This window comes from Paramormyrops kingsleyae, chromosome 11 (assembly GCF_048594095.1).
Source record: "Paramormyrops kingsleyae isolate MSU_618 chromosome 11, PKINGS_0.4, whole genome shotgun sequence".
NCBI lineage: Eukaryota > Metazoa > Chordata > Actinopteri > Osteoglossiformes > Mormyridae > Paramormyrops > Paramormyrops kingsleyae.
Window position 1 is genome coordinate 30,236,272 of NC_132807.1, and position 14,501 is coordinate 30,250,772.

Genomic DNA, 14,501 nt, shown 5'->3' on the forward strand with positions numbered 1-14,501 from the left:
GGCTGAGTTAGGGACTGGTGCCGCTGTCAGCGCAGAGAGTGACGGCCCTGCTAGGTCTAGGTCCTGACCAAAGCAGCACTATAATCCCTCATTTAAATCTCAGTGCCCCTGGCTGAGTTACGGACTGGTGCCGCTGTCAGCGCAGAGAGTGACGGCCCTGCTTGGTCTAGAACCTGACCAAAGCAGCACTGTAATCCCTCATTTAAATCTCAGTGCCCCTGGCTGAGTTACGGACTGGTGCAGAGAGTGACGGCCCTGCTAGGTCTATGTCCTGACCAAAGCAGCACTATAATCCCTCATTTAAATCTCAGTGCCCCTGGCTGAGTTAGAGACTGGTGCCGTTGTCAGCGCAGAGACTGACGGCCCTGCTAGGTCTAGGTCCTGACCAAAGCAGCACTATAATCCCTCATTTAAATCTCAGTGCCCCTGGCCGAGTTAGGGACTGGTGCCGCTGTCAGTGCAGAGAGTGACGGCCCTGCTAGGTCTATGTCCTGACCAAAGCAGCACTCTAATCCCTCATTTAAATCTCAGTGCCCCTGACTGAGTTAGGGACTGGTGCCGCTGTCAGTGCAGAGAGTGACGGCCCTGCTAGGTCTAGCTCCTGACCAAAGCAGCATTATAATCCCTCATTTAAATCTCAGTGCCCCTGGCCGAGTTAGGGACTGGTGTCGCTGTCAGTGCAGAGAGTGACGGCCCTGCTAGGTCTATGTCCTGGCCAAAGCAGCACTATAATCCCTCATTTAAATGTCAGTGCCCCTGGCTGAGTTACGGACTGGAGCCGCTGTCAGTGCAGAGAGTGACGGCCCTGCTAGGTCTATGTCCTGGCCAAAGCAGCACTATAATCCCTCATTTAAATCTCAGTGCCCCTGACTGAGTTAGGGACTGGTGCCGCTGTCAGTGCAGAGAGTGACGGCCCTGCTAGGTCTAGCTCCTGACCAAAGCAGCATTATAATCCCTCATTTAAATCTCAGTGCCTCTGGCTGAGTTACGGACTGGAGCCACTGTCAGTGCAGAGAGTGACGGCCCTGCTTGGTCTAGAACCTGACCAAAGCAGCACTGTAATCCCTCATTTAAATCTCAGTGCCCCTGGCTGAGTTACGGACTGGTGCAGAGAGTGACGGCCCTGCTAGGTCTATGTCCTGACCAAAGCAGCACTATAATCCCTCATTTAAATCTCAGTGCCCCTGGCTGAGTTAGAGACTGGTGCCGTTGTCAGCGCAGAGACTGACGGCCCTGCTAGGTCTAGGTCCTGACCAAAGCAGCACTATAATCCCTCATTTAAATCTCAGTGCCCCTGGCCGAGTTAGGGACTGGTGCCGCTGTCAGTGCAGAGAGTGACGGCCCTGCTAGGTCTATGTCCTGACCAAAGCAGCACTCTAATCCCTCATTTAAATCTCAGTGCCCCTGACTGAGTTAGGGACTGGTGCCGCTGTCAGTGCAGAGAGTGACGGCCCTGCTAGGTCTAGCTCCTGACCAAAGCAGCATTATAATCCCTCATTTAAATCTCAGTGCCTCTGGCTGAGTTACGGACTGGAGCCACTGTCAGTGCAGAGAGTGACGGCCCTGCTTGGTCTAGAACCTGACCAAAGCAGCACTGTAATCCCTCATTTAAATCTCAGTGCCCCTGGCTGAGTTACGGACTGGTGCAGAGAGTGACGGCCCTGCTAGGTCTATGTCCTGACCAAAGCAGCACTATAATCCCTCATTTAAATCTCAGTGCCCCTGGCTGAGTTAGAGACTGGTGCCGTTGTCAGCACAGAGACTGACGGCCCTGCTAGGTCTAGTTCCTGACCAAAGCAGCACTATAATCCCTCATTTAAATCTCAGTGCCCCTGGCCGAGTTAGGGACTGGTGCCGCTGTCAGTGCAGAGAGTGACGGCCCTGCTAGGTCTATGTCCTGACCAAAGCAGCACTCTAATCCCTCATTTAAATCTCAGTGCCCCTGACTGAGTTAGGGACTGGTGCCGCTGTCAGTGCAGAGAGTGACGGCCCTGCTAGGTCTAGCTCCTGACCAAAGCAGCATTATAATCCCTCATTTAAATCTCAGTGCCTCTGGCTGAGTTACGGACTGGAGCCACTGTCAGTGCAGAGAGTGACAGCCCTGCTTGGTCTAGAACCTGACCAAAGCAGCACTGTAATCCCTCATTTAAATCTCAGTGCCCCTGGCTGAGTTACGGACTGGTGCAGAGAGTGACGGCCCTGCTAGGTCTATGTCCTGACCAAAGCAGCACTATAATCCCTCATTTAAATGTCAGTGCCCCTGGCTGAGTTACGGACTGGAGCCGCTGTCAGTGCAGAGAGTGACGGCCCTGCTAGGTCTATGTCCTGGCCAAAGCAGCACTATAATCCCTCATTTAAATCTCAGTGCCCCTGACTGAGTTAGGGACTGGTGCCGCTGTCAGTGCAGAGAGTGACGGCCCTGCTAGGTCTAGCTCCTGACCAAAGCAGCATTATAATCCCTCATTTAAATCTCAGTGCCTCTGGCTGAGTTACGGACTGGAGCCACTGTCAGTGCAGAGAGTGACGGCCCTGCTTGGTCTAGAACCTGACCAAAGCAGCACTGTAATCCCTCATTTAAATCTCAGTGCCCCTGGCTGAGTTACGGACTGGTGCAGAGAGTGACGGCCCTGCTAGGTCTATGTCCTGGCCAAAACAGCACTATAATCCCTCATTTAAATCTCAGTGCCCCTGGCTGAGTTACGGACTGGTGCCGCTGTCAGCGCAGAGAGTGACGGCCCTGCTAGGTCTAGAACCTGACCAAAGCAGCACTGTAATCCCTCATTTAAATCTCAGTGCCCCTGGCTTAGTTACGGACTGGTGCAGAGAGTGACGGCCCTGCTAGGTCTATGTCCTGGCCAAAGCAGCACTATAATCCCTCATTTAAATCTCAGTATGTCCTGCACGTCAGTGTGGGGGCTGCTGGGGGCTGGACTCACACAAAGTGCTTGTACTTCATGTACCCGTCACCATGTGCTCCTCAGCTACCTGAAAATTGCTCTCATCAAGCACTATAGGAAGTTTTTAGTAACACCTTACTTAAGGTTGTTTTTAGACATTTATAAACATGTCCATAATATATTATAATGCATTCATAAAGCATTGTAAACATATCCATAAATATTTATAAAAAGGCATAACACATAATAGCCATGGTTATAAAGCATTATGACTGTCTTATGAAGCTCTCATCTATAATGCACTATAGATACCTTTATAACAGGGGTGCCCAACTCCAGTCCTGGAGGGCTAGAGCCCTGTGTAGCTTAGTTCTTTCCCTGTTCCACCATAAATGATTCAGCTCAAGAGCTGTGTGGTAATTAGCACAAGGAGTTGAATCAGGTGTGTTAAATGAGGGGAAACCCAAAAATGTGCAGGGCTCCGGCCCCCCAGGACTGCAGTTGGGCACCCCTGCTTTATAATGCAGTACAAAGCATCCTTACTTATAAGGACCATTAAAATGCATTATAAATATAATTATCTATATATAAAATAATCTATAGTGCATTATAGATGAGAGCTTCATAAAGCATTTATAATGCATAATATACATGGCTATAATGTGTTACGCCTTTTGATAAATATTTATAGCCGTGTTTATAATGCTTTATGAATGCATTATTAATTGTTATGAATGTGTTTATAAATTACTAAAAACATGGCCTTAAGTAAAGTGTTTTTCAGTGGGCAGCAGCAACAGACTTCAAAAGCAGAGCTGAGCTGAAGCCAGAATGGACCAACATATCCTCCATCAAAAGCAAGGCTTAGTCTTACCTGCTGTAAATGTTTCTTCAGCTCGGAGGCCTCTGGCTCTGGCAGCGGGGGAAGCGTTTCTGCATTGCCTGGTACGATGACCTGTGGGGCACAAAGGAAGAAGCCAATGGTTAACCAGCCATTAGTCAGGGTCAGAGTAGCGGCGGCTCCTCCTAGCTGTCAGCTGAATTACAGTGTGCCCCTTTAAATGGTCACTATGAAACAGCTGTCTCCATCTGTAGGATCTGCTGGGGATTGCGCTGCTTATATCAGCAGGGTGATGAAAACTAGACAGTTAGCAGAACAAAAACAAATATGTGAAGCGGAGCAGGACAGAGCCGGATTGCCAAATGACCCAGAGCGCTAACCTTGTTACAGTCAAGGTCCACCAACCACACGTCATCTGGCATCTTGAAATCCGATTTGTACAGGAAGAAACTGGCTGGGACGCCGATGATGTAGGGAGTAGGGGCGAGAAGTAGCTGGGGGAGGTAAGTGAAGACCTGTTAGACTGGGCAGAGAACCATAAAGTCAGTGTTTCTGAACCCGGTCCTTGGGGACCCCCAGACAGTCCATGTTTTTGCTCTCTCCGAGCAGAAATGTGCAGAGAGCTGGGAGGGAGCAAAAACATGGACCGTCTAGGGGGTCCCCGAAGACCGGGTTGAGAAACACCACATAAATTTATAAGCGATTTCAGTTATTAATATACAGTCAAACCTCGGATAACTTGGTTTGTGAGTGTTTTGCAAGACGAACAAATTTTTTGTATAAATTTTAACTTAATAAACGAGCAAGGTCTTGCAATACAAGTATTACGTATACACTTTATCTGTTGAGCATCACGTGATCACAACTGAGCTGATGGTTCTTCTCTCTCTCTCTCGCTGCGGGATTGTGGGTAATCTTCTCCCATGCTCGGTCACAGTCGGAGTGCCTCACTCGTATAGTCAAAATTTAGTAGAAAAGCACCACCCAAATAAGGCAGTAGTAGTGTGAGCGATGAATCTGTTTAGCGACAATGCGATGTCCACATTTCCACGAAATCGAAAAGGAAGCAAAAGCTGCTGTCATTGGATAGGTTCCTTGTTAAAGTCGCACAAAAAGAAAAGATTCCGTTAGTTATAGTGAAAGCTGTCCTACAAAATAACTCTCCTCTTCTCCTCTCTCTCGTTTCCCTCACACCATCCACGATTCTTTTCAAAGGTAAATTGCAGGTTAATTTGTTTTATGTATTTTTACTTTATATTTTGTATTAATCATTTTCATATGAATATTTTTGGGTTGTGGAACGAATCATCTTGATATATGAGTGCTTTGGATTACGAGCACGTTTCCGGAACGAATTATGCTCGCAATCCGAGGGTTTACTGTAGATGCAATGTTAGTCATTTTGCTATGGTACTCATGTGCCTGATTAGCAGATGGCTTTCACTGAGATAACCATCAATCCTGGCTGTTTTATTTAAGGATTTTACCGTATTTACTCTTGTATTCTTACCCTTTGACATCACTAAGCCGCTGCTGCTAGAAGAGCTTAAACTTTTCTGGCAGCAGCCACTGCGATGTGGAGAAAGCGTTTTCAAAGTCCCTGCCCCCCTCACATCCACTGAGATACCTGCTCTGCCGATGCCATGCAGGTCGGTAGCAGTGGGATGATGGGAAACATGTACTCCAGCGGGTAGATCATGGCCACAAAGGCCATGACGCTCATGGACAAGGCGTTGTAGTCACGGGACTGGAGCACCACCTGATGGGAAGAGGGGCCATCCAAAAATCATGCCTCTTTCACCAACAGCTTCACGGTGCTGCCCCAGTAATCACATTACACCATATGGTCATCATAATGAAAGGTGATGACTGAACTCAGCCCGGTCCTAGGACACCCCCAGGCAGTCCACCTATTTGCTCCCTCCCAGCTGCACACCGGAGAAAAATTGTGAACTGTCTGGCAGGGACTTGGGAGGGAGCAAAAACATGGACTGGCTGTGGGTCCCCGAGGACCGGATTGAGAAACACTGCCATGTTCAACATCTCTGCATCATGCAGAAAAGATTCTGAATTCTGATTGGTTAAGATGCTTCACATTAAATCAATTACAGGTCTCTGTGTCATAACGTGTATAAACGGTTCTTCCGGGCTACCTTGTGCTCCAACAGGATACAGCTGAGAACCTGCAGACAGGCGTCCACTCCCAGCAGCTCGAGGGGCAGGTGCAGTGGGAAATCGACCATGGAGAAGCGGGACGAGTCGGGCAGGGCGAAGGTAAGGGGGCTCTGCATCTCACGGGGCAGCACTTCCACGCTGACGCGTTGCTGACCTGCAACCGGCACTGGGGAACGCAGCAGGCGGTAAACCCAGGCCTCGATCTCACGCAGGTCCTGCAGGAGAACGCTGCCCTTCTCCTCCACCGACAGGGAGCCGGTGAAGACACGCCACATGGTGTCCCTGCAGGGGCCGGACAGTCACAGTGCATCAGGGCATGAACACAGACACACGTGATCACACGCGGAAAAATGACACACATCCTTTAACCAGAGGAGAATAGTTTGGGTTCAGACAATAAAAATCCAGATTTTGTTTCAACCAACCAGTTGAGTACTCTGTGACTGTGACTCAATATGCAATTGGTTGGTTGAAACAAAATCTTGGTCTGGATTTTTACTTTCTGTACCTGAACTATCCACTTCTGCATATAGCAAATACAATCATACAAACACACAGGGAAAATGACAAATACAAACATGCAGAGATACATACATACATAAAGTTCAACAGATTAGGAATCTCAATTTCTGCTGAGAACAAAAGTTTGAAACTCTGAAAGAGCAACATACTGTGTGTTTAACAGAATGATGTGACATTTTAAAAAATGATAGCAAGTTATTCACACCTCTATTCTTATTCCCTTAGAAACAAAACAATGCAAACAATATTCCTGCACCAACTTCTGTTTATCTAATGATACACAGGTCATGCAATTCTTTAGAAGCTTTCAGTCTCTGAAATTCCTTCAGGAACATCAGGTAATGAGTAAATGAAGGTTATAATCACAAAAAGATAGACCTGCAGACCATCAACTGTATTGGCTGGCAGAGGAACATTAAAGAATATCGTCATTTGTCATCTGTCAGCCACCAGATTAAATTCTGATGTCAGAAACAGCCTGGCATTGTCAGAAGAAAACATCAACTCAAAAGCTGTCTGCACACATGCATATATGTGGTATTTAACAGAATCTTGAAGGAAACCTTGCTGGTAGCAGCAGGAGAAAATAACGATTGGGATCTTGGTCAAATAGGGATATATGGGCAAACAGCCCAAAAAAGGTCCATCACGCGAACCAAAAAAAAGAGGCTGGATTTGTTTTGGGGTTTTTTCCTGCATCTTAACTCCTACAACAAACTCCAAATTTTGCTGAAAGCTTAATCTGGGTCAACAACACACATCCCAACAAAGCAAGGAACCCAGGCACGAAAAAAAATGTAGAAATTGCACATAACCAAGGTTCTAGACTGGCTATCATCCCAATACATCAATACAATAAAACATTAGCCATGAGTTTACAAAAGGATATCAAAGGCAATCTGCCGGACACATTCCCCACAGAGAAATGATCAAATATCCTCGAGGAAACCTGCCTGAACCTGATAACACGCTAAAGCAAGGGGCTTCTCAGTATTCAAAGGAGAAAGTAATTTCTTTTAATATCACAATCATGATTCTAAGGAGAAAAATATCAAAATCGTTCATTATTTGCATTTCAATCTATTATCATTAATGTATCTATGCAAAAACCAAACGACCATCAATGATTTCCATTGTGCAAATGTAAAAAAAAAAAACACACAAAGGTATAAATATTGAGATTAGTGGGCTGGCACGCGTGCACACGGACAAAAAGAACATTCACTGCTACTGTGGCTCATTTCTCCGATCCTGGTGCAGATGCACACATCCAACAGCATTATTCCCATCCACTGGACAGCGTATCTCAGGTTTCCGTCATGCAGGGGCAGATGAATAGTCAATGCCGGGATAAACATTCACAGTTGTGGAGCTATTTGCGGCTGAAAGCCAAACAAAACGAACTGCGAAGCCAACCGTTCCAGCAGGTCCCCATTACGCCTCGGAACTGGAGCCAGGAGACTGGGGCGCAGCTGGCCAGGGGTGGGTGGAACAGAAGCAGGGGCAGGTCTCTGGGGGCCGTGTCTGTGGGGCGGAGCCACACTGGGTCAGATGCATATCTCTAAAATGCTTCAGGGCAGATGTATGAAGAAGCAGGGCTGTCCTGTCATATTTGGAAGCTGCTTGTATTTCCACATGAAAGCCTCTCCCTATCTGTACCTGAGTGATGCACACTTCATGGTAGACAGACGTTCTAGATACAATATTAATATGCATGTAATGTAATATGTGTATTTAATATATTTGCATGTTCAACATGCTGAAGTGAGGGTTATGGCATTTGCTGTCCATGGGTGCAGTCAGCTTTCTCAATCTGTCACAAAACCTGTCTCGGCCTCCTGTTCAGCTGCATTACATAACTATTACCAGGCCCGCTGTCAGAGTTAAATAACAGAAAACTGTGAGGTTTTTTTTTTTTTATTTTTAACTGAGAATGGCCATTTTGTTTTCTGCCGTGTGAAAGGATTATGTCGCAAGGCGTCAGGATCGTCCTTGAAGAGAGATGAGGACTGTTGCGGGATGAACGGCGCCGAGGAGGAGAGAGAAGTCCGTCCTGCGTGACGAGAAGCCTGGGGTGGACCTCATGTGCTACAGCCTGGTGGGCAAGCGGAACTGTGAAGGACAGGCCATCCTCTCCTACTGACCCTCGCGGCATTACTCATCATCACTAAGCTAGACGGGTGTATTATCAGAGAAAAACAGGCCCTGCCATTGCCTTCCCTCTTTAAGGGAATCAGTCATGTGCAGCCTCTGGATTAAATCTGTTCGGTCCATTTGAGTGAGTGGACTTGAGCTCTGAGAGACCCTTCGAAGAGGCGTTCCTCTCAGAAGTCACGCTGACAAGGTTAGCCAAGGTCACAGGCAATACAACCATTCTTGGCAGCTGAATATATTGCACCATCGTGCATAACAATTATTGGAGAATGAGGTGTGTGTATGTGTGTGTTCACAACACTGAACACTCATGTTCCACTTGACTGCCCCAACAGAAACTCTTCTTACTTAGGTATGTCAATCATAATTAAGGGTAATCATATATGGAACAAACATAAGTCACGGATTCCCATATGTGGCCTCGATCTCATTTGAAGGGGATTATCAATCTAAAAGACTAATCTAAGAGGCCCTGCAAACGCGGAAACAGTGGTAGTGAGAGTAATTTTCAGAGAGAGAGTGGTTTACTCCGCAGTGTCCAGAGAAGCCCTCTGCATCACCAGAGCTATACATCTGCATAGCTTTGTCCCACAGTGAAAGACCCTCATCCAGCTGGAAGGAGATGATGCCTCACTACCTACTGCACAACCGAGCATGAGACGCAGCGAGCTGAAAAACTGAAATGTGACAGAGATATACCCATAAATAAACCCGTAACTACGGCCTCAGGCAGAAAATGACCAACCCAGGAATCATTACGGCATGATAAATATATACAAACCCCTGTATATTTAAAAAAAAACAGTGTCACAGTGACTTATTGGGTAGCTCTGCCGCATCACAGCCCCTGGGTGGGGGGTCTGAATCGTGCCCCCAATCAGTGTGTATGGTCCACCATGCCCAAATACATGCAGTAGGAGCATACCTGTGTGTAAGAACGTATGTGTATGTTCCCTGTAATGCAGTATAATGTCTGCAAGGTATGACTGTACAAAACATCCCCATGACCCTGAACAGAACAAACGGTTAAAAGATGGATGGATTTCTAAACAAATTCAGCTCAATCCACACGCAGACACCAATAAAGACGTGTGTATGAAATGTGCTTCTTAGAAACTAACACTAGCATCCCACTTCGCATGCAGCCCAGACACAAACACTGACATGATCTTAACGACACACATAGGAAGCTCATCAAAAGAACAGGCACCAATCAGCTGGTATATAAAAGGAGACTAATTGCAGACGAAGGCACTAATCTGAGCTGAGTCACTGATCGCACCAGGAGACCCGAGTTCCAAAAGAGCACCGGAAAACTTCAAAGACAGAAAGTCTAATCCAGAAAGATACACAGGGGCCTAGACCATAGAGTCAGCCACAGTTTACCATACATCTCAACGGCAGCGGGGAAATGAAACTTCTAAACATAGCGTCTGTGGCATTACACTGTCTGTCACTACATGCTGGAATGGGACCAGGGAGTGGGTAGGACACAAAGGCTCATTTCCCCCTTTAAAAATGAAAGGTTTGAGCCCGGTAGACAGGCAGCCTTACCTCTGCACTCCTTTGGGGAGGCCGGCCTTGTGGGTGAGCTTCTCACTGCAGCAGTCCACCAGCCTCTTGAGGATGTACAGGCACTCCCTGAACGTAGAAAGGAACGGGTAGTGGCTGATGATGCACAGCGAGGTCAGGGCGCTGTTGCGGCTGCGTGGGCCGTGTCTGCCACTGCGTTTGCCCTGTGGCGACTTGCCCGCTTCAGGCACCGAGTTGGCGCTCTCTGAGCTCTCACTGCCCGCCTCCTCAGGGGCACCGCTGGGGTCGCCGGGCGGGGGCGGGGCAGGCACCACCGCAGACGCCCCCCGGGGCCTTTCTGACTTAGCTGATCGCCTCTGGAAGGAACAGTAGAAGTTGACACAGATGCCATAGCGTGTCACGCCCGAGTCCTTGTCCGTGAGCGTGAACACAAAAGAGGTGTCGTCTCGCAGGCCCATGCGCCTCTGCCGCACACTCAGGCAGCCTTCGGGCTGGCAGAAGAAGACGACGTCAGGGGGGAGGGGGAAGTCAGGGTGATCCTCCAGGGGGTAGCGGCGCAGTAGGCGGGGCGTCTGGGCCACGCTGTCACTGCTGGGCTGCCTAAAGAGGGAAAAGCACAGCAGGAACTTATTCAAAGGATGGTATCACTAATCACACACCTATACATCCACAACCATACTTCTAAAGAAGCGATTATCCCTAACATAACGTAACGTAACGCAACATTACACATAACACAACCAAAATATGACAAGACCTCTGCCTGGGGTTGTCTGTTGTGTCACATGATCAAATTACAAAGCAGGACTGGCACATGACATTGCCGGAAACCTCCTGTGTCACATTTCTGGTTTGAAAATGTGTCTTGTCCCTCAATGATAGTAAACTCGCAACCCATCATACACTGCGAGGACCCACCAGTCTACCTTTGAAATATTACTTAACCCAGCAAAATCCACAAGGATGAGCAACAAATATCTGTATTAAATGGCATTTTATGGATGATTTCTCTAGTTGCAGGCATGGTATTCCATCAGTGCCAATAATTTATGTTAACTAGCAGCTAGCAGCTCTTAGCGCCACGGAGTAGACATATCTAGATTTTGGCAAGCTTTTGGACCATATTTAAGCAGCCAGAATCTCTTTTGGACCATATTTAAGCAGCCAGAATCTCCTCCTGCCCCCAGCTCCCCCCCACCGTTCAGGTCTGCACCTCTTTGACTTTTCTCTTGGCCTGGTCCCTGCTCTGCTCTTGGATCCAGCCACTCAGACATCTGAACAGTTGCCCATTGGTTACTTACTGGCCAATTCTAGGGGTAACAGTGAGCTTTCCGGGCGTCCCCTTACCGCACTGCAAACACAGGGGATCTGGCCTGTTACGGCCCAGACCCACCCACACTGGCCTGTTACGGCCCAGACCCTCCCGCACTGGCCTGTTACGGCCCAGACCCTCCCGCACTGGCCTGTTATGGCCCAGACCCTCCCGCACTGGCCTGTTACGGCCCAGACCCTCCCGCACTGGCCTGTTACGGCCCAGACCCTCCCGCACCCATAATGGGTACCGTGCTGATTATTACAGCAAAAAAGACCACACGAACATGCATTTTTGTGAAAGTGTAAATGGTGTCCATAAAAGCATCCCTCCAGAGGGACAGGCTGCGGTTTGTCGATCTATTGTGATGTTTAAAGGAAATGATCAAAAAATACAGAAAGAAGTTCACTGGGAGGAAAATGACAAAAGTGCCACACTGCACAACCATGTGACCAGTTTCTCTTAAGGTCATACAATACAGAATGTGTTCAGAGCAACAGATTCCTATTAGGAATGGCTGAATCAGGCTGGACCAAGGACCACTTACCTGGCACCGACCACCACCACGTAGTCCAGTAAGCGAGAGCACGGTTTCTTTTTCTCCATGGCTGAAAGAGGACCTCTTCTAAGTCATTGTAACTGAGACACAGGTGCAGCACTTTGACCGGAGGCTGTTCGACCAGGAAACAGCGGAGCTAGGCCAGTGATAAGCTCAGACGTGCTTGGGCAATCATTAGGAAGCAACGGGGAACTTGCTGTCCTCCAGTGGCAACTCACAATCTGAGGAAGGAAGCAAATTTATTTCACACATTCTGACCACTAAAGCAAATAACATCAATATTAGGGCACAGATGTAAAACATTCAAAACAGGCAGGATAGCATGCATCCCTATCAAGGATCATTATGCAACATCAAGGTGAGAAAAACAGACCCATCTGGAAATAAAAGCAATAATTAACCTGGAAACTGAAAGCAAACATTCTCAGATGAAACAGTCATTTGCTTCACAGCGGGACTCTCAGCAGTGCGAGGCTCAGAGGCGGCAGATATCTTGTTATACCCTCAGCCTGCTTAGAGGTTCACGACCTTCGTGCAAAGTGCTGGTGGGCACACTGCCTGCTGTTGTTCGGCGCCGGGGGTCGTTTAAAGCATGTGCCACTCTGCCCAATCCAGAACCGGGGGCAGCCATGCAGTAGGTGGATTGTTGATTGGTTATTTGTAAAATTTATATACTGCCAAACTTGCTCCTCAGTACCTGAATAATTGCTCAGTCTTTATTAAGATACACAACACTGCAGTGCAGCCCAGAATCCAGCGACAATGTAGAAAAACTCCAGTCTCCCAGCCACATGCCTCGCCTCACATTACCTGCTTTTTCAGTCGCCCGTTCAGTTCTACTTGTCTTGTTGCAACAGTTCTTGATGTGTCATGCTGGAGCACTTGTCAGAATGTAAACAGCAGACCTGCATGGTAACTAGCCCAGCCAGCTCTCTGCAGAATCCAAAGCTAATAATGTAGAAAATACTCAATCTCTGTATGAATCCTACACACCCATGGTGGCTCAGGAAACAGCAAGCTAGTACAGCTGGAGTCCAAACATGCATCTCCCAGTGTAGCGACTCGGTGTGCAGATCCATTCGTTTGAGAAAAATACAAATATTAAATTGTAATGTGCACCACTGACTAAAATACATGGTCGAACATTCTCTCAGTGACACCATCAGCTTCCCCAGAGCACATTTGAAATGTGGCAAACAGGCACCTACATCATTACTGTATACACCCTGCAGGCCATTTCCTCTGGAAATGTCTGTTACGCAGCTAAAGTGAAGATATGCCAGGTTTCAGTTCCCAGAGAGACCGCAATTAACAGCTTTAACCAAGAAGTTGATAAGACAGATCATGCGAGTTCAGATGCAAACAAAATGGCTGTAATTTGTTGTTAAACCATATGTCTATCTTCTTCAAAACATTTTACGGGCATAGGTCTCATAATTTGTCACAGTTTAGTAAGTGAAACTTGGAAAAACATATTAAAGTTAATTTAGAGGAATGAATTATTTATATCCCCTAACGAGAAACAGCGAACTGAAGATGGATGGATGAAATTATTTATGCTCTGCTTAATGGTTCCAGAGTAAGAATTACCAAGTCATAACAGATTAGTGGAAATAAATGAACACACTCAGTGTCCATTAGGAGACAAAAATGTTCTTTGAAAATACATAACCTCACCTTTATATGGATTCTTTCACTAGATTAGGGTTAAATCTATAGGTTAACATGATTTAATCGGAGAGATTCATTTGGGAGACTTGTATTTTAATTATTGGGACTGGTCTTTGGCAATGGAAGATGACGCAAAACGAGTACATAAGAACATAAGTACGCATATTGAGATTCACCCAGAACGGCCAGTTTGGGGAGCAGAATGCAACAAGCCAACCACTACGATAAATAACCAGCCCTCTTTTCAAAACTGTTCCTGCCACATTTTTGCACAAATCAACAGTATGACGTGTTGCACAATGATATCATGAGCCAGGACGGTTCACGAGTCAGCTGGAAATGCAAACCACTATTTCCCTACTTTAACTGCCACAGGGCCAACATCCCTCCTGGTTCTCTAAGGCTGCACAGAGCCAGTGCAGAACGAAGGCTTTGGATTGCAGCTCCTCTTTGTTTTAGTTTGGGCGGGGCTCCCAAAGAGAGATGGAGCAAACAGACAATGTGCCGACAGGGAAGAGATGAGAGAGCACATGTTTTCAGAGAGAGATGACCTCGTCTGAACTCCTACCAGCCAACAGAGCCATTTCATTTCATTACATTTACATCTTTTTACATCACTGTACAATTTAAAATAACAGGACTTAAAAAAACCAATATCACAGGTCAACAATTTGAACATTCAGCATTATTATTTTTTTCTTAATTAGCAAAAATAGTACTATGATATATTGAAATCCAGAAAACAAGGACTGAAAATTGTAAGCCTTCCTGTTCATTTAAAATTACAAACAATAGTAATGCTGCAGCAGCTACGTGATCTATTTCACCACAGAGCTG

At 46.9% G+C, this 14,501-nt stretch overlaps 1 protein-coding gene across 18 annotated transcripts in view; it reads right to left on the bottom strand.

Annotated features, from left to right (window-relative positions):
- LOC111843352 (MAP kinase-activating death domain protein-like) overlaps window positions 1–14,501 on the bottom strand; it is a 64,135-nt gene that overhangs the window by 34,213 nt on the left and 15,421 nt on the right. For 17 of the 18 annotated variants that reach the window (XR_011993884.1, XM_023810867.2, XM_023810864.2 and 14 more), the window contains 6 exons: window positions 11,982–12,214; window positions 10,144–10,722; window positions 5,892–6,195; window positions 5,366–5,497; window positions 4,119–4,232; window positions 3,772–3,852 (listed from right to left, as the gene is read on the bottom strand). Coding sequence is in view for 17 of the 18 variants with exons in the window: in XM_023810867.2 (XP_023666635.1) it covers window positions 3,772–3,852; window positions 4,119–4,232; window positions 5,366–5,497; window positions 5,892–6,195; window positions 10,144–10,722; window positions 11,982–12,040 (1,269 nt within the window). In the remaining variant the exon portion in view is untranslated. Of the gene's footprint in view, window positions 1–3,771; window positions 3,853–4,118; window positions 4,233–5,365; window positions 5,498–5,891; window positions 6,196–10,143; window positions 10,723–11,981; window positions 12,215–12,803; window positions 12,952–14,501 lie in introns of those variants that run through there. The other variant, XM_072718379.1, reaches the window with a different exon arrangement.